This window comes from Dermacentor albipictus, chromosome 1 (assembly GCF_038994185.2).
Source record: "Dermacentor albipictus isolate Rhodes 1998 colony chromosome 1, USDA_Dalb.pri_finalv2, whole genome shotgun sequence".
Classification (NCBI taxonomy): Eukaryota; Metazoa; Arthropoda; class Arachnida; order Ixodida; family Ixodidae; genus Dermacentor; species Dermacentor albipictus.
The window spans coordinates 297,848,385-297,869,173 of NC_091821.1; the positions used below are offsets into that span (position 1 = coordinate 297,848,385).

Consider the following 20,789-nt stretch of genomic DNA (forward strand, 5'->3'; position numbering starts at 1 on the left):
AAGTGCTTTCAAACATGAGATTGCCGAGATTGTTCCTGCAAGCCCATGTTTGAAAGCACTTCCGTTCTGTATAAGGCTCATAGCAGGATGACGAGGGAGATTGTAGAGGCACACGAGATAGCAAAATTACAGCAAAAGTGCGTAAGCAAACCTTCGGTATCACTTTCGGAAAAGGAGATACGATTCCTTTGCTTGTCTTCGGGACAATTGTAGTAGATGTTTGTTTCCCCTTTTTTTCCCTTGCCTTGCACACGTGTCCGGTTCAACGAAATGTACCACTCAATGTTCTTTTTTGCTGTCACGTTTGTTTCCGCTCGCACGGTATATATTTATCGATGCGTGCGAAAATAAAATATATAGTTGAAAGTGAAGCGCTGTGTCTGTGTATCTGTTTCTTTCTTCGTCCTCGTCCAAGTCGCGCTTGTACACTCTACCATGGGTACTGTACTTCCAAGCTTGATTTGATATTAAAAAAAAAAGAACATGCTAATGCAGCAACCATCAGACGCTGATGGCGCTGCGAGCGCATGCGACCTCAGTGCAGCTTGCATTTGGCGCCGCTAACATATAACGCGTTTCCGCTTGCTTATGCAAACGCACCGAAGCGCTAGGGGTCCTAACGCCTTGCGTCCCCTAAACTAAAGCTCTCTATTTTTAAAGAACAGAGTTAATTTTTGGACACCGTGTGACTGATTCAAGAGAGCTTGTTAGGTCAATTGCCCCATTGGCAGAATTCGCAGAACTGTACGCCATATGCTACTAAAAGCACATTGGCATCTGATGGCATGAGTATGAAGATTAATAGGTCATGAGTTTGTGAAACTATACTGGATATGGTCTATCACACATGAATGGAATAAGGAGGCCATGGATGGTCGCAGTTGGTGTTTTGGAGCAGTGCAGGCAAAACACACAGTCCTATCTCCATAATAAATAAATCTCTGATTACTGTTTATATGCTGTGCAAAGTACCTCATGGAGCACAAGTGTTTTGCTGAATGCAATGAATGAAGGATATTAGATTCGCAAATTGAGCTACCCCCTAAAAATTAATTTTCCTGCAAAAAGACATATGTCGTCACATATGTCGTCACGCATACTTACCCTTGAATTAGTGTAAAGAGGATGTCTGGCTTCGTACAAATGTAGTCTACTGTCGGTGACCGTGTGCCTATTTGCCGTCGCAGGATGTTGTTGAAGATCTGGGCGACATCTTTCTTGCCCTAAGAAGCAATAAAGCAGCAACAAACATGAGATTTTTCAATGCAATCAGTGACCTGCATGGTAAGTGTGAATGTCAAGAAACTATGCTGATTAGCAGCTGACAGACAATGCCGTGGAAGTGGCACTTGGTCTTTGGGACGAGTTTTTGGAGCACAAAAATTTACTGTATGGAGCAACAACTTACTGCTCTGGTGCAAAAAGGAAGCTCTGTGTAATACCCCTGTCACACGACAAATCTAATGTCATTTACAACGAATGACATTCGCTCATAATGCCATTTGCTTGCTGTCACACGGTAAAACGTAATGATATTTGCTGAAGCTTGCATTTCCAAACGAAGGAGTTCGCCAAACTCATTTGCATTTGTTTGGCACCAAATGTGTATCCTCGACACCTGGAGCCTGCTGATCAGTCTCTCAAGCAGTACATGCTTCTTTGTTGTTAAAGAAAAAATAACTTATTCTGTTGATTTTATTACCTAATTATTACATTTAATGACATTAAGTGCATTACAGCGCATAACTACAGAAAGCTATCCTCAATCCAGTGACTAGACGACCGTCTATGGCTTTGGCTGTGCAGTCGCATTTGTCCTCACTGGACGGCTGCAGCCACTTCGACTGACTTGACGTAAATGAATAAGAATAGTGATGTGGGCGAGTTGCCTTAAGTCCATGGTGTAAATTTCTTCAGCGTGAAGCACTGAAGTGTGGAAAGAAAAGTAAAAGAAAGGACAAAGGAAAAAGGATTGCAAGAGGACAAACACAAGCTTCTCGCTGCTTTAGTGCAACAGGCTGCAGAAATTTACCCACTTATATAAATAAATGCAAGCAAATTTTCTAAGGCATGCGCCGACGATGATATTAGGAGCTCGCATGTACATCAGAATGACGATCACAAGCAACTGCCTTTCTCGATCCTCTTCAGCAGAGGTAGCAGGCGTGCCTCTTGTGCTTTCCACCATGTTGCTTGTCTGATCTTTGGCTTGGCTTGACACAACTTGGTTGGCAGTGTCAACAAGTTAGTGATCCAAAAGGATAGCGTGAAAGGTAGGATCACGTATTCCAATGGGAATTACTATACTAGGAAAATAATCCTTAATAATAAAGTTGGTTTGACACTATTCTTGCCCGTGTTTTTTTTTACTATCATCATTGTCATAATTTTTTAATTACATTAGTTTTCGCCATGTGTCAGTGTGCAGTGATAATGACATTAACCGCAAGAAATGTCAATCGTTGGAAATGGCATTAGATTTACCGTGTGACATGGGTTATAAGTTAGTACTTTCTGAAACATTGCATTCAATCTGTATTATATTAAGATGAAAGTATTTTTCTTCAACTTATTGTTCCATTTTATTATTATTAATGATGCTACGAAACAGCCACCACAGTGTGGCTGCACTGAAGAGGAGGAAGACGACGTGGACCCGCTTGATATAGCATCGCCATTGTGCCCTTCCGCTAGCTTCCTCTTTATTATTATTCCTATTATTATTATGCAAGAAGAAGACAAATGCTTAACCCTAATTTGCAGTTAATTCTGCATTTTAATAAAGGGGTAATTCCCGCCAAGCTGTCCTTAACTTCGTTACTCATTTCATCTCCTCAATAAGATGAATACATACAGCTGGCCAAATTTTTAAAGGGCCTCCAAAATGATTTTGAACAAACGTACCGAGTTGTAAGGGTAGGTCCTTTTGATCATTAATTGAGGCATCGAAGTGCTCTGCGTGAAGCATATAATTTATTATAAGGTTTTAAAAGTGTACACTGCTATCGATTGCAGCACGCCATTTGGCTGAGTTCTATGCTGCTTCTGACCAGGTGATGTGAGGTGACCATATGACACCAGAAGGGTGAGCTATCCCAATTGGCTGCCCAGAGCGCATCAATGTTTCCAGCTTTATGGCTTACAAATGTTGTTCATAATAGATGGAATGTTAGTTGATTTGTTTCTATTAAAAAGAAAGTGACAGAAAGAGAATACACAAGGACAACTTATCACTGCACTCAAGACTTCCGGTACAAAGCAAGTGTCGTCTGCTTGTGTTACAACATGCTCCGTGTTGGTCTCAATCTTTCTTTTCGCAACCACCTTAGTGAACCCTTGTTACATTGTGGGCTGCAAATGTAGTGACTGGCAATATGCCAAGCTGCGACATCGTGTTCCTCTGCAAGGCAGCAGACAAATGGAGTGGCTGCAGCACATCGGACTGTCGATATCCGATCGGTGCCAGGATTTGCACGCTTGTGGCCGTCACTTTACGCCAGAGGATTACTACCCCAATAGTGTTTTGAGTGTCCGATATTCGAGTAAATGCACCTGCTTGTGGACTGGGCCTGGGCGTTTTATGGGATGAGCAGAGGCACAAACATGACCGGTCCGCACGGTGCAGCTACCTGGTAGCACAGAGCTCGACCAAACACAGAACTAATATAGCAGTAACGAAGTGTACTCTACCTTACTGCTGGTGTAAATGTTTGGCAGAAGCGTAATCTTGAACACGTTTTTCTAAACGTTTAAGGGGGGACACGGGTCTTTAGACCCAAAATATCATTAAAGAAACGAATTTTGGAAAATAGCATTTCTCTAATCTACATCTATTATTCTCCCTATCTGCCAAGTTTCCAATCTCGTAAGGTCATATTTCAGCCATACGAACAATTTAAAAACAGATAGGGCACCTGATTTTTCGCGTGTGTCGACGCGAAAACGACACACATTCAATGACGCCGCGCTCGCGTACTAGTGCCTTGAGGGCAGCCATCTTGGTCTCGTTTGAAAGAACGCGGTTTCGGCTTCAAATATCGCGCGCTGCCGCTTCGTTAGGCTTGCTGGTTCAATACAAAAACCGGCGGCAAAAATAGGTGAAACGCGCGTTCTCATTCGCTGTCGCATGCACGTGACGAGATAACGCCACGTGATTGGCTGGGCGCACTCCCGAGCTGTCTGCTAGCCGCAGCAGAGGCGCAAGCGAGACGCCATGTTCGATACGATCGTTGTTTGAGTACGCGCGACGATGCCTCCTCCGCTCCGAAAGTTTGACTCCAAGCACAAGTATGGAAAGAAAAGGAAGAAGTCCATGCTCAACAACTTCAAAAAACGCCCTACCGCGTCGCAAGTGGTTGAGGACGAGCCACCAACGGCGTCAAGCGACGGAACTGATGGAGCCGACCGAGTGCTAGGCCTAGGTGGTGCGACAACGAGTAGGTGCGACGAAAACGCCAGCCGCGTCCGTCGTGACACCGTTATGCTGACGCCTTCAGATTTAGAGGTAATCGACATGAGATCCGACGAGAAACTACAAGAGCTCGCGTCAACCGCAGCAGTGAGCCGTAAGTCGGAGATCTTGTCCGCTGGCGATGTCGCGGCCGGCCCGCTTGACGACACAGTTTTCACCGTGGTGTGCCTGGAATCGGTGAACGCACTGCTGGAGCATATGAACTGTAATACATGCGGCGGTAGCGCGAAAATCATCCGGAAGGAGCGCGAATATGGCCTTGAAGTAAGTCTGGTGCTCATATGCTCGAAATGCGGCGACAAAGCGTCAGCGTGGAGCTCGCCGCGTGTGAATGGGACTCAGAAAGTGAATCCGTTTACCGTCAATATTCTGGCTGCGCGCGCGATGCAAAGCACCGGCAATCGGCAAACTGCGTTCAATGATATTTTCGCAACAATGAATATATCGCACCGCGGGTTGCATACGAAAACGTGGCAGGGGTACGTCAAAACGAAGTTGACGCCCGCCGCGACCCGGGCAGCTGAGACGCTTACAACAGAATGCGCGAAGTCGGTCCGGCAGCTTTACAGCCAATTAAACTTCGGCAATCCGGGCAACGTTGCTGTATCGTACGACAGGTCTTGGATGACTAGCGGGCACAGTTCGCACATCGGTGTCGGCGCCGTCATTGAACTTTTTACGGGACTTGTCCTGGACTACGTAGTGCTGAGCAACTTTTGTGCCGGTTGTCAGCGTGGACCTAAAGTTGGTGACCCTTCATACGAAGAATGGAAAGCCAGTCATGAGTGTCAAAAAAATACGGATAAGAAGGCTGGTGAAATGGAGGTGGAGGCTGGCCTCATTTTATTCAAAAGATCGCTGGAAAAGTACGGCCTAAGATACACAACTGTGCTGTCGGACGGTGACAGCCGTACTTTCTTGGCCCTAAAGGAGGCCAAAGTATATGGCTTTATAGAAGTTGACAAAGAGGATTGTGTCAACCATGTCCATAAGAGGATGGGGACAGCACTACGTAATGCCCTGTCAAAGCACAAGGGGCCTGGCTCAGAGCCACTTGGTGGAAGAGGAAGGTTGACTGGAGATTTGGTCAACAAATTGAGCTCGTATTATGGATGGGCTCTGAAGTCCCACACTGGTGACATTGAAGCCATGGAGAAGGCCGTGATGGCAAGCTACTATCACGTAACATCAAATGACGTCATCTCGAATCATAGCCTTTGTCCAGAAGGTCCTGATTCCTGGTGCCGGCAAAATGCTGCAAAGGCCAAAGGCCAACCTGTGCCAAAGCACCGCTACAATTTACCTGCTCATGTAAGCAAGGCATTACTGCCAATCTACCAACGGCTCTCTGACAAGATGCTGCTTGAACGTTGCCAGCGAGGCAAAACACAGAACAATGAAAGCCTGCACTCGCTAATATGGGCTCTTGCACCGAAGGAGCAGCACGCATCACTCTTCAGCGTTGAGGCTGCAGTGGCGGAAGCAGTCATGAAGTTCAATGCTGGCTGCAGGAGAACCTCGGCAAGCATTTTGCAAGAACTCTCAATGAACCCTGGCGAAAAGTGTATGCAGCGCATGGAAGAAAAGGACCGGCGCCGATCAGCCGCATCTGAACACAAGCGTGCATCGGCAGAAAATGTGCAGTGCTTGTTCAAAAAGCGCCACAGAGGCACAAATACCCAAACTGACTATGCCCCAGGAGCCTACTAATGTTTTGGGAATGTGTATGTGCACACATTTGTGACTCTTCACAATTAAATGTGACATTTATTTGTTTTCTTGATTTTCTCGAAATACTAATTTTACCCACCCAGCAAGACATTTACTGTGATATATCAGTAGCTATCATAGATATAGTAGTAATTTTTTTTGTAGCATGAAGCTAGATGTTTGGAGCACCAAACATAGGAAGCAGTTTTTCAAGTTTCTTTGTTTAAAGTTTTTAAAATTTGTCTTTTGTCTGACTAATGCATGGCCATGTTCAGAACAATGGAGTTCAGTGCACTATAAGGTAGGAAATATTGATCCAATCATAAAAGTTCTTTCTATGTTGGGAAGCTTGTGCTTTCTTCTATTGGACCATATGTCATTTGTCTATTTTTGTGCAGCGGTTATTTCTCTATTGTAGTAAGAAAAAAGACATTGTAAAATACATTGTTTTCTTAATTATGTAATGAAATAATGAACCTACAGAAAAAATAGCTGCATTTTTAGAATCAGGAGAAGAAACTAAATAAGCATGCCAATTTTTATCAAGTTTGGTTCATAAATAAATAATGATAACTTTTAATCACCATGTCCCCCCTTAAAGCGTTTTACACTTGGTTAGAGCAATACAGTTGCCGATCGTTTATTCAGACCGCACGGGGACTGCGGAAATGTCCAAATAAACAGGTGTCCAAAAAAGCAGATTAAAACAAGAACATCCTTTATTTCCCCGCGCTTATTCGGGCTTGACGGTAGGTTTGAAGTGCGGGCATCAAGCGACGCCGAAGCAACGGACGACGACAACAATCCATTGGAGCCAGCACCCATAAGCGCGACCACAGCAGTGAATCATATCGAGGCGCTTAGAAATCTTGTTTATTTTAAGGCCTTGGGTGGCGAACACATCGCAGCTTTGAACAAGCTTGAAACCACCGTCATTGGATATGCTCTGAAGAGGCAGACAACGATCACCGATTTTTTTTTTCTCAATAAATTTTTGTTTTGATTGATGTCAATTTTTGTGTGTGGCCCACATATCACAAACTTCTGTATAGAACAAATGAATTCCGCGTGACGCTCGGGTTCGTTATAAGCGGGCTCAACTGTAGAAATATTGCCTGTAAACCATTCTGTGTTTTCTGTTCGCCCAAGATTATTATTTTGATAGTTGAAAAGTTCCTTCAGCCAAACCTATGAGTTCCTGACAGCCAAACCTATGAGGAGCGTGCTGCATTATCTCTCATCTACGCAAGCGAGGTCCAACAGAGGGCAAGTCTGCAAGTCCTTGCTTATCTTTATCCGATCACGAGACAACAAATGTTAAACATTACTGCCCAGCGCAAGATGCGTCTGCATGTATCAGAATATTCTCAATTGTTACAGCCAAACCTTGTGTAATTAGATTGCATGCACAACACGAATAATGTTGTACCTTCTGGAAGGCATGCGAGCACCAGCGATTACGCTGGAATTTTTGACAAGCCGAGTACAAAAAGCCAAAATGCTTGAACCACATACAAGATTTTTGACGATAAATGCATATGCTCGTCACTATCGTTCTGCCCAAGCGCAAGTTATTGGGACCAAGTTCGCACAATAAATAGTTTCATGACTCAGCAGTACCATGGTAAACACCGAAATGCTTGAACCACATACAAGATTTTTGATGATAAATGCATATGCTCGCCACTATCGTTCTGCCCAAGCGCAAGTTATTGGGCCCAAGTTCACACAATAAATAGTTTCATGACTCAGCGGTACCATGGTAAGATTCATCATCATCACAAAAACGTGACTTTACGAACTCTGCCTACATCATTGTCAAATATTGCCCTGCCAGAAATCATGGCAGTCTCATGCAAGTGGATGTCATGTTGTGCACCCGCCATCCAGAAACTACGAGGAAAGTTTCGAAGTTGTGAAGCACAGATATTTCTTTTGTTTGCCATGCACTTACCATCAGTCCTGCCATCAAGATATACAACATACATTCTGTCTGAAAATTAATGCAAGCAAGTTCTGCAACTTGCGAGGTTAGAAATGTCTTCAACAAATGTAATCAGATTATCCAATGTGGCAGCAAACAAATGACATTTTTAACTAATATAATTTACTAGAATAACTTAACTTGAATTATTTAGACATTCTTTCCAGCCCTGAGAAGTCCAGTTTAATAACATTTGTACTGCTACGGAAAAGTTCCACAATTAAACCCTTGCTCTTAAGGCTCCCTGCAGCTGAGAGTACAACATTTTCTGTACCTCGAAGTCAATCTTGGAAAGGTTCTGCACCAGCAATAGCAGCAGGTTGGTGTTGTACAGCTCCTGTGCCAGCTGGGCCACCACAATGTCTGTCTGGGGCTCTGTGTCACACGTGCCATACAGCATGTTCTTCATCATCACCAGGTGCTTGGAGACATCTTCCTGGGCCTGCATGCAATGCACCCACTTTTACAGCTAGTCTCAAATTGCGAGACCTCACCAGTGTGCAAACTGCATGGTAAAACCTCTCCATAAGGAAGTTCAATGGGCAAATGAAATTCGTTATAAGATGCCTTCGCAGCTGATACAACCTGCAGAATTTGGGTGTGTTGCAGTGAGATTTTGGTGACTGCAGAGAAGCTGGTAGGAAAGCCTGCGTTACACAACCGCAGAGCACCTAGAGATATTTTGGTAAATTTTCATCAGTGACATGACTGCTTTCTCTAGCACAGCTGTCAATGCTGTCAAGTAGCACTGATCATGCCTTAAGGCTGGGCTGAAGAAAAAAACGTACTGGGTGCCACACTACAGCAACTAGAGCTTCGAGTGAAGTAACTGGCATACTGCATAGATGCACACATTAAAAACAGACAAAGTCATCTAATGTACAGACAACTTTAACACTACTCAGCAAATTGGCCATCACAATTTATTCAGTCATGCCCTGAAGCAATCATTTACGGTACCTGTGTTGCCGTACCTCATTTATGGTACCTGTGTTACTGCATTTGTCAGAGCAGGGTACTGTGTACAGAGTTCGTATGGAACATTTAACTGAAAATTCAAGGACAATTCCAGTATTTCAAGTATGCCAGAAGCCCAAATTCAAGGAGGGAAAAACAAACCTTATTCATACACATACAATGAAAAATTGCGATATCTCCTTTTCCTTAGCTGTAATTTCTTGCAGCTAAGCAGCAGCTGAGTTGGACACACACTTCAAGCATTTCAGGTCGCCTTTATAAGTCGATTTTCCCATTGTAGTGATGTCAATTGCCTTCTGGTATGATGGTTAGTAGTGTGCGACTTCAGCCAAGTATGCTTGTGTTAATGCCATATGGCTTAAACTTACTTTCTGCTAGTCATGTTTAGAGCCTAGGGCTCGAAAATGGAGCCATGTTGGCTGCAATGTGAAATAACTAGCAAAACAACAAAATATTGGCACAGCTTGGTCACTCAATCTGGCTTTGTCTAGCTTCACAATGGCAACGGTCATTTAAACAAGCTAGTTGGTGGCTGTGGACACTGATACTCTCGAAAGAAAATACAGTTTAGCTCCATTAATTCAACCCTAATGGGACCGACGAAATTAGATAAAAGGCAGAAAAAAACCAGACACACTACTGATGGCAATGACAATGAGACTGGTTAGGCTGGCTCTGGCGTTAGGCTGTTGCGAATGCTATGAAGGCAATTTCGGTTTTGGTTTCGTATCGGATGGCACTATCCAAGCAATTTTAGAGGGATTTTCTTGGGGAAAAAAAAAGGTGTGCATTAGAATCGGGTAAATACTGTAATATTCCACTGTAGGCTACCATTTTCACTTTCATGTCTTCCTGGGGCAGGCTGAAAACGGCCGTTTTCGGCAGATTACATGTGTTTGGAGCACTCACGCTTCTCTAAGCACCATCAAGACGGTTAACTGTCGCTGTTGAGTCACCACTGCGGTCTCCGTTGGAGCCACGTGTGTGAAGACCAGCAACCGGCAAAGGCTAATTTCAAGATTGAAATAAAAGCTTGGTCCCATAGAAATGTATGGGCGTCGTCGAAGACCTTCGCTTAGGATTGAAAAATTAATGTAACCAAAGTTGAATTAACATAAGCCTACTATATCTAGGATTGTTTCCTGATAGACAGTGTCCATGGCATAGCCCCTATGTGGAGCTTGTTACTTTGAATGTTGGGCTGTCGCCCACCAACGCAACTTAAGGAATTCAAGGAGCAAATTTATTTTCAAGCAATCTTAAGGGCCCTTGGATTTCTTTTTCCAAATTCAAAGGTTTTCAAGGATTTCAAGGAGGTGCATGAACCTTGCATGCAAATTTGCTTGGAATGACAGCAGAAAGACATCTTAAGCTGAAATCCAAAAAAAGGTGTTGCAAACATAATTGAACATGATTTACACGTGTCAAACAATCTGTGAGGAAGACGTTACCTTGCGGTGGACTTCAGTGCAATAGTACAGTCCTTGCTTCTCATGAGAAAAGTGTGAATTTAATTTCCTTCCCCTGTAATTACCCCTCGCCCCTCTTCCCTTCACTGCTATAGTGGACAAAAGTTAACAGCATTTTTCATCCCATTCTTTCAAACTAGGTGTGTTAGCTGTAGAGGTGGCATCACTTGTTTTTTCAGCTAGCAGCTTCAAGCAATACTGTTGGGAACGCGATATGTAGAGAGACAACCTTAAACAAGCACACATACATGGTAAATATTTATGTTATCTGGCTTATTATCACATCCATATAATATACTACGAACAGCTGCTTTGTGATTGGATAACTCCTAAGATCACACTTGCAGGTCACACTCGCAGCAAAGTCTAATGCTGCCAGCCTCTTTTTCACTCCGTGTAATGCAAGGCACTGAACATTCGTGTCATGTCAGTGTGACTTTACCTGCCACGCGAATTTCCAAGTGCAAGTTCACTCCATGCTGCCTAGGCCTTAATATGTTTTGCAAGCATGCTGGCAGACTGTTACAAGCCTTGGGTGCTGTCACAGCCTGTAACAGTCCAGCAGCAAGCCTCTGGCTTGCTGCTGGACACAACTGGATGCCTCAAAATAACAGAAAAATTAAATTAATTTCTTTAAGCTGGCGGCCAGTGCTTCACAAGCTCAGAGCGCTTGCAGGCACTCTACCGGCACACTCACGAACCGCTGATAAGCCCAGTGACACCATGAACAGGGGACGAGAGATTGAATTTTGTAATGATCTATTCATTTCTTTATTATAATCCTTTGTCATGCTTATGAGAGACTGATCCAAGTGACAGCTGGGCTGTTGATGAAGGAAACACAAAAAGAGAAAACACGATGGATGATGGATTGTTACACAACGTGGTCCGAGGCCTGCTGGTGTGCATCCTTCCTTCCATGGTGTTTCCACCAGCATAAAGACCTTCAACCAAGGAGCAGACTATTGTGTTCACAGAATATACACATGGCAGCAGTGGAAACTTGGCAGTGCAGCCAGATGACCGACAGCTCGCAGGAGCTTTCAACAGCTGCATCACACGAGTTTACTAGCAGCATGACATGCTGCCAGATTGTGGCGTAATTGGCCCCCAAAGGTAAGACATTATGAACAAGACTTGACACTCAGCTGCCCCACAGTCCGGTTCCTTCATTCTCAACCCTTAGCTACCGGCGACTGTGTTGGTGTACGCCACCACTAAAGTGCATTTCAGCTTGCAGAGCACCCACGACATTACCACCCACATGTAACCCTGCGAGCAAGAACGAATTAAGCATGTTTAGCATGGATTGTGGGCCTGGAAGGCACACGCGATGGTCTTTCCACAAATGCGCATGAGGCTTGTGTTGGTTTTGTTAAATACAAACAGTAATGTAAAAAATCTGTCCAAGTGGCTTCACAAGTGGGTTGGGGTCAAATTTGTTTCTCGTGGAACCATAAAATCATGTTCGTGGAAAGCCCTTGTGAAAGAAGTTCATGAACACATGCAAAGTGCCTTGAGCAGCCAGTCGCGTGGCAATGTTGCGCGTATTCACAGGCTTCTTTCATGCTTGGAAACACCTATGTAGCACAGATTGAGCAACAGAAAGCAGTATCGGGAGTTTTTCATACTGCTCTAAATTTTCTCATTGACTTTTCATCCAATTGAGAAGCTGATTAATTAAATAAGACTAATCACATAATTAGGCAGAAAACAAAAAAAATCTGAGTATCTCCGAGTGACGGCAAACAAAAATACTTTGGTTCGGTCCAGCTATGTGGCATTTGCATATTTTAAAAGTTTGGCTCAAGCTACATGAAACACCCTGGTATAGCCATAAATGCAGCTGCTCCGTTGACTTGCACAATAATGATAATGATGTTTTGGGTTTTGCTTTCAGTTTTACTAACAAAGCAGCTGCAATGGACCAAGGCTTGCATTCTTTTGCTTCATCTGGCACAAAGGACTCTTCACACAATGGGTGCAGTTGTTTTACCACTGTTGACAATAGCTGCCAAAAACAGCGCAATCTCGAATTCATTGGCATAAAATATTTCCAATGCCACAAGAAGTGATTGCGTCCCCATCAGGAGAGATGCACTTGTAGTGTTCAATACAGCTGAACCTGCTTATACGAAACTCGATAGTTACGTCAAAAGTGGTCGTTATATCAGTAGTTAGTTGTATGGACTCTCCCTCAAAACGCTTAAAGATTAACTGGACTGAAGATGGCTTCAGCAGTTACAATTCGGCAGCACTTTGCACTGCAAACCAGATTTCCGGTCTCATTTTTGTTCCCAGTGCATTCCCACACCTAGCTGCAGGCTTCCCTTAGAAACGTTCATCCACAGAATGGAATGCGGTGTTGTATAGCTCTTTCAAAACAGCACCCAGTTCCGATCACCTGTCAATTCGAAACTGCAATGCAGCCGCCGCTTTTTATTCCAGAGCTTGTGATATATTTTATTACAAGGAGGACACGACTGCATTCTGCACAAGAGAGAAGCATTCTAGTTGGCCGGAAACGTAAACTTCGGAAACTACTGCCGGCATTCCGCTATTCTGCGAAAGTCTCAAACACTGGCGCATGCCCCACGCCATGCTGTTTATGCTGTAAGTGGCATGCATGCCTTAACAACACGCCACCCCTCGTGACCTACTCAGCGGCTTCCGAAACCACCGCGAGACGATCGCTTGCTCTCGAAGACAAGTGGATTCTGCATACGATACTGAAGCATTTCAGTTGGCTGGAAGCGTAAGCTACTGCGGCATGCTGGTATTTTGCAGAGGTCTTGCCAATATGACTGCAACAGCACCAGCCACACACGCAGGCCGAAAGCTGCGAAGTTACGTTCTCCAAGCCACTTTGGCCAAAAAAGTATGAAGCTCAAAAGGTAGAATGCTTTTGCGAACCGTGATCTCGCGATAATGGCATAGTAACTGCCGCCTATTTGAAACTTTGCATGGCAGCGGCGTGTCGCGTTGTGTTCACGCTCGCATGAATATCGACAGTAACGCTAAGATAGCAACACACGAGTGGCAGTTGATCCAAATTTTCCGCACCGCACAATACCAGACAGAAAACTGCGCAACGAGAGTGTCAGCGTGTGGACCTCGCAGACTGCATAGGCTATTCCAGAGTCCACCGTACTGCCTTGCACTGAAGCACGCTGAAGACGTGCCTAGAAAGTAGGGTTACCCTAGCGTGGTTGAAATGATATTCGTAGCGATTTCTAAAATGTGCACGTAGCACTCATTTCACTGGTCTTAGCTTAATTGTGATTAGTATGGAGCGGGGGGCGCGCTGCCGTGCGCCCAGTTCAATCGTGCTTCCGTGCATTGCAACTTAGGGTGCGTCCTCCTTTCACCGTGACCGGTGTTTGAAGGGTTAGTTGTAACAGCACTGCGCTTTTGAAAATGTTCATTATATCTTGACGCAGTTTCTACAGGCAGGGTCGGAAAATCGCAAGTGCAGTGAAATGTGGCCATTATAACCAATAATTCGTAATATCTGAGATCGTTATAAATCTATTCGACTGTATTCAATATTGTCAATAATTCGACATATACAGGATCCATTATGAAAGTAATGCGCACGATTTTATTATGCTGCAACTATCTATGGCAGTGTGGTAAAACCGGTCAGGAAATGTGGCGAGGGTTCTGCCCTGTCAACGCAGCCAGTCGCCAGTTTACTCCGAGTGACCATTAGTGACCGACGATCTGCAAATGCGCAAGGTCTGCACGAAGCTTGTGCCGAAAGTGTTGACGGAAGATTAGAAAGAACTTCGAATTTTGCACTGTCGAGATGTTGGATTTGATTTAATATGAGCCGGACTTTCTTAACTCTGTTGTAACCGGACACGAATTATGGATGTTCGAGTACGACCCAGAATCGAAAAGGCAGAGCAGCAATTGGCACAAAAAATCATCCCCCCGCCACAAGAAAGTGCGAATGAGCAAGTCTCGCATCAAAATGGTGCTCATTGTCTTCTTTGACACCCAAGGAATCATCCATTTTGAATTTGTACTGCAGGGAGAAACTGTCAACTCAGCCTTTTACCTGGAGGTGCTTAAGTGATTAACTGCCGGTATGCATGTCACTTCTGGTATTCTATGAGAGGGCCTGCAAAAAAATTACGCCGAAATGGGACCAAAGAAATTAGAGGCACCGATGCATCGAGGAATCACTAAGAGCATGGGAATAGGAGAGAGAGGGAGCCAAAATGGGAAGGAGTGCCAAACACTTTCCTAAAGTGTAACAACTTTGTTGTATTGGTCAGGGTAATGTTGAGTCGGGTCAGCAGTTGTCACCTCCCCTTTTTATTGTTTACTGAAGTGGATTCGAAGACTTTCTGGAAGTCATTTCTTTCAGTCAAGGCTGTAATCACAAAACTGATAGATCAGCAAGACTCCATATGATCCAACGCTAATCTGGGCTGTAACCACTTCGTGATCGAACAGTGAGCCTCGGTTGGCCATGTGTAGAGACATTTGTCCTAGGCTCTAACTAAGGAAAAGTAGAAGAGTAAGGCGCTGTTTACTTATGTGTTTCTTAATCAGCATTCTTCTGCAAACTCTGCATTTGATTGCGTAAATATTTCACTGTGATATATCTCCAAGATTTATTACCTCCACCTTGCCTCTCGCTTCATCAACGTCTATTATCACCTTCAAATGACTTGATAACCTTAAAGGAAAATGAATAAAGTTTACTCTGTCTAAGATATGTAAAGCTGGAAGCAAGTCGCAGCATGCCAATCTCAAAGGCCACAACTGCAAACTTAAGAATTATCCAGATGGATGTGGGTGGGTTTTTCAAGTTATCCGGTATAATTTGCATTGCAACTTACGAACTGCCTAAATTATATGAATTAACCAAATTTTTAAATAAACTGAGATCAAATTACTGTGATTTTGCTGCATATCCAGGATTGACCAGTTTCACACGTCTCTTCCTTTTAGATAACTGAGGTTTTTAGTGCACGAAAAGGGACGAGAGACAGAGGCAAGACGCAGACACAGCGCTGTGTCCGTGAATTCCCAGAGTTTTCCAGGTATTCCCCGAGTGACAGAACTTTATTTTATGTCAATACATGCTGACACCACGTCGTAAGCATTTTTTTAAAAATTAGAAAAAACTTAATCCAGTTTGAATGGTAAGGAGTAGTGTTTATTTTATTCAAAATATAACGCTGAAGTGAGGGGACAGTGAAATGCACAGCGAATATCTGCGAAAAAATATTATAAAGCCCATTGCAAATCGAGTCGAACATTTTCAAATATGAATAAAAAGGAGATGCATACAGAAACAAATATTTTTGAAACTGAGCTATTTATATGAAGTGATAGCAAGGTCATTGGTATTAGGTTCGAACTTTGTCACAAGTGACCTTTTCTCAGCAACTGGAAAGTCAACCTGAACTGTCCTCGCATACTCTCAGCACGCGCACAAGGTCTCAGTGTTGCCTTTCATTGCTTTAAAGAGTATATTTTGGTTTGGCTGAGGGACACCTTCATCTTGGCAGCAGTCAACACTGCTTTTTTAGCTCAAGAGAGAGAGAGAGAGAGAGAGAGACAGCAAAGACAGGAAAGGCAGGGAGGTCAACCAGACGAGCGTCCTGTTTGCTAACAAGCTCCTTGAAAGAAGAGGCAGCACGGTTCCTTTCCCGATCATTCCTCAATGCAACGGTCATTTCAATGCTTGTCTTCGGTCCGACGCGCGTTTGCTCCGTGGACCACTTGAAGCATCCTCTTGATCACGTGTACAGTCAACATCCGATTTTTCGGACTTCCTAGGGGCCATGAAAACGTCCACAATATCAAATCAGGCAGTCAGAAAAAATGAATGCATGTCTTTTACTGCCCTTAAGGGCTTAGATCGTCACAGGCACGTCCGAAAAAGCTCTGAAGGCATGCTAGTACACTTATTAGGCATATCAGTGCTCGCACTGTGACAGGAGACGGCGGGTGCACACGTGTATAATTATGGAACGTGTACTGTGTCCCGTGACAATTGCCCCTTCTCATGCTTGTGAAGCTTCACCGCAATACTTTACGCAAGTTTCAATGCGTACCCGCCGTGGTTGCTCAGTGGCTATGGTGTTCGGCTGCTGAGCACGAGGTCGCGGGATCGAATCCCGGCCACGGCGGCCGCATTTCGATAGGGGCGAAATGCGAAAACACCCGTGTGCTTAGATTTAGGTGCACGTTAAAGAACCCCAGGTGGTCAAAATTTCCGGAGTCCTCCACTACGGCGTGCCTCATAATCAGAAAGTGGTTTTGGCACGTAAAACCCCAAATATTATTATTATTATTTCAATGCGTAACATCTATGCATTGAGGCGAAGGCAACTTTTGGGAACCTGCTTTATGCAACGCGCCATGCTTTCTAAGCTTCGAAGTCAATCGCGAGGATTAGAGGCAGAGTAGGTGCCATTACTGAGAGCGGCGAATTCTTTCAATGAGAGACATGGCACCGAACGGCAAGAACCTGAACAGCGAACATCGAAGCAGCTAGACCTCGCGTTGCCGCGGTGGCGGCTACAGCTGCCAGCGGATCTGCGTGCAAGAGCGCCGGTTCGAGGCGGCAAGATAATCAAAAAGGCCGTGTTGGCTTTGATTAATGCCGTTTCGAACCTGCAGTCGCGGCAAAAAGTCCAGTAAATCGGACGGCAAAGGCTTGTTGCGTCTGAAATTACAGACATTCTTATACACTGACTTTATGGGGCACGCAGTGGTGCTGCGAAGCCGTTCGCATTATTGTGCATTTTCCAAAAATCTGGCATCCGGCAAATTGGTCGTTGACTGTATACTGGCTACTCCTCCAGCCGACAACACGGCATCAAACAGAATTAGTTACGATTCCTCTCTCACTCGAGCCAGCAGTAGGGCGACTTTCGTTCCCTTTCAATAAAATGACAGCCAATTTTCCCTGATTGAAGCAAAAATTCCCCGAGTTTTCCCTGAGTATTTCCAGACTATTCAAAATCCCCGAGAATCCCTGGTTTTCCTGGTTGGTAGACACCCTGCAGATTCTGCTTTCAATGATGAAATGCTGATATCGCACGAATATGAAGAGTGTACAAACCTAGTAGCACGATTTTGTACCAACTTGAGTGCATTTATGATACAAGTATATGTATGTTTCTCATGGGAGATGCATACTCAAATTTGCATACTAAAAATGATTGATTGGCGAACACTTTTACTTGTGGAGTATGACGTAGATGTCTTCTAGGAAATCCCGGTGATTCATTAGCAGCCGAGATGATGATAGTAGTGTGCTAGCACCAGGACAGATCACAAGATACAGTGACACCGTGGTATTCGAATGACTGGACTGATTCTACTGGAACAGTGAAAGACACATGCTTAAATTTGTTAGTTTTTAGGTTCATTAGCCAGCGATTAAACTATTCTTGTACATTATTAAGGTAATTCGGGATGAATGTGTGGTCGAATGTGTTGGTAACTTGGCAGTAGATTACACAATCATTTGCAAACACACGAATGTTAATGACACATGCGTTGGTAGATTGGTAATATAAATTTAAAAAGAAACAGCCCTGTGTCAGATTCCTGAAGGATGCCTGATGTTACAAGGAGTCTGCTGGAGTAATAGTTATTAACGAAAACAAACACAGCAGGTAGTCAAGAATGCTTCAATTCACTTTACTATGTTGGGGTGTAAATTTAACTGAAATGATTTTAGTAGCAAATGTTTATAAGGAATTGTGTAAAATGCTTTTGCGAAATCCGGGAATATGGCATCAGTCTGAAGGTTACTGTCAAGGTTAACATGCAAGTCATGAAGGAACTGCAACGATTCTGGAAGGACGAAAATTTTTTACAGCAGGAGATTCGTGAGGCGACGTCCTTTGGTAGCGAGACTCTTCTTCGATTATTTAGAAAAGTGTTCCACAGCCCCTTTTCAATATTTTATAGCAAAACATTATTTTAACGTGTTATACAGAAGTAGAGTTGTCAGGAATCAATGATTGCCTTCATTCCCTTTACGGTGCTCCTTCAACGGCAGAGGCTATGGCATTCTTAATGCTCCACCCACTGCAGGTCACCATAGCGAGCAGTTTAATTTTCACTTTCGACGTTCATGTGAACATCACTGCTTTTGGTTTTGGTGTGTGACTCGCAAAATTCATACACTGTCCCTCCAGTTACAGTTGAGTTTATGTCATTGCTCTAGGTGTGTGTATGTGCTCAAAGAAACTGCGTAGGCCTTTTTCTGTGGTTGACTTATGTACTGTGTCATGCCAGTGGCTGCATGGGCTTGGTCTTAGTTTTGTGATGACGAGCTCTGCTTTGAGATGACTGCTAGAGAGCTTTATGGATGGCAAGGGCTTCAACTTGTACGTCAATGCACCATTTTGCGGAACAACACTTCAGTCACCACCACCACCACAAAGCCCTTTCTCTGCTGGGATGTTAGTAGTCCGACACACTCGACACAGGCCTATCGAAGCTGCGCATCTTGGGCTAACTAATGCAGTGAATTTATATCACTGTACCCCTCTTCCAGCCAACTGCCAATTGGTGCCACAGTTTCCTTTTCATTTTGAGCAACATGCTTTGTGAAGCTCTTCCACGCAACTTTAAAAGGCATTGTGAACATTAGAGATTCAGCGCTGGTGCTTTGCGTCTTGTAATGACTGAAGTTCAAGAATAATGACCGTTGTGCTTGCATCAAGATGGCAAGTTGGGCCAGTTGGTTAGGATTCATTGTAAGGTCCGTAACAACGCAACACAAAACAGCGACAAAAGGAAGGTAAAAATGACGACACAGTGCCATGTCATAGTTTTTACCTTCCTTTTGTCCGTGTTTTGTGTTGCACTGTTACGAACCTTGCAATGATTTCTGATTTTGTTAAGCACAAAGTCACCCACTGCTATAGAGGTCAGCTAAACTTTAGCGAGGACATGATTTTGCAGTGTGGAGGAGCCAGCATAACTCAAGCAAATGATGGCCACTGAATATCAGAAGGATGATACAGAATTCTAATCTCAAGATTTGGATGCAGTAGAATTTCGAAACGCTTAAGTATGCTTGGTAATATGAACAGTGTTAGCATTGGAGACACTTATTGTTGTGCCATTACCACAAGCCCGGATTCCGAATCTGCAAGATGCGGAATCTATCCTGCGAGCGCCATAATTCTCCCTTCACAAGACAAGATGCTGCGCCGTCGTGCGGGAGAAGCCTCGGCGAGCAGCGTGTTTAGACGTGTCCGCGTGTGCCAGACGGCCCGGCGCCGCACCTCCCTTGCCTGGAGGTCACCGCGCGCGCGAACTTTGAACCGGGTGGCCAGCGCGGTCGCTGGTTGGACCCCTCGGACGACCGTCGTGTGCTGACTTTGTATTGGGCCGTTTGAGTGACAATGGGCCTCGGGGATTATAAAAGCAGCGACACGCCGCTCGAAAACAGGATCTGCCGACCCCACCGGGAGAGAGTGTCGCTCCCGACTGGGGTGAGATGTGCAACGCGTTTTCGCCGGACGTCGTCGTGCGAGCACAGTCGCGTTTGTTGTGAGCACTCGGCCCCAGTGCCGACCCGTTCATGTCCTGTATGATAACCTGTATATAATGTATAAAGTCCCTTTTGTTATTCTCATCGACGCCAGGCTCGGAGTCTTCGCTACCAACGCTCTGTCACGAAACGGGTGACGAGCGCTACGGGACCACAAAGCCGTATTCGTGGTGCAGCGGTGCAAGTTCGTAACACTGCTGGCACCGGTTGGATGTCCGTAACACTGGTGGCACCGGTTGGAAGTTCGTAACACTGGTGGCACCGGTTAGGTGTCATAACACTGGATGGCAGCTACGGGATTGACCGGCATCAGCTACCTCGGCGCGGTGAGTGCCTGAAGTTTACCTCAAACACCAGACTTTCTCTGACACAGGTTATAGTAGCTTAGGGAAGGATTTGGTGTTGCATTGTGATAACCTTGAGTGTTTCAAGCCTAGTAAGAGTGTTTTGGAAACCAGGGGATGCTGAGGGGGTAAACAGGGCAGTGTGTGAAATACTTGCATATGTCTTACTAGTAGCATTATAGTAGCGTTCGGCAGGTATATTCAAAAAGGGCAAACAGCAGGAGGACAGTGTGAACGATGGAGAAGTACAAGGTGAAGGAACTTCTCGAAATTTGTGAGGAGTTGGGCA

The 20,789-nt window shown here is 44.5% G+C and overlaps 1 protein-coding gene across 3 annotated transcripts in view; it reads right to left on the reverse strand.

Moving 5' to 3' along the window:
* The window catches only part of Mo25 (calcium binding protein Mo25), a 185,572-nt gene that overhangs the window by 136,059 nt on the left and 28,724 nt on the right, over positions 1-20,789 (reverse strand). For all 3 annotated transcript variants that reach the window (XM_070531465.1, XM_070531464.1, XM_070531463.1), the window contains exons 3-4: positions 8,440-8,607; positions 1,105-1,223 (exon numbers count right to left, since the gene is read on the reverse strand). In XM_070531465.1, coding sequence (XP_070387566.1) covers positions 1,105-1,223; positions 8,440-8,607 — 287 coding nt within the window. The remainder of the gene's footprint in view (positions 1-1,104; positions 1,224-8,439; positions 8,608-20,789) is intronic.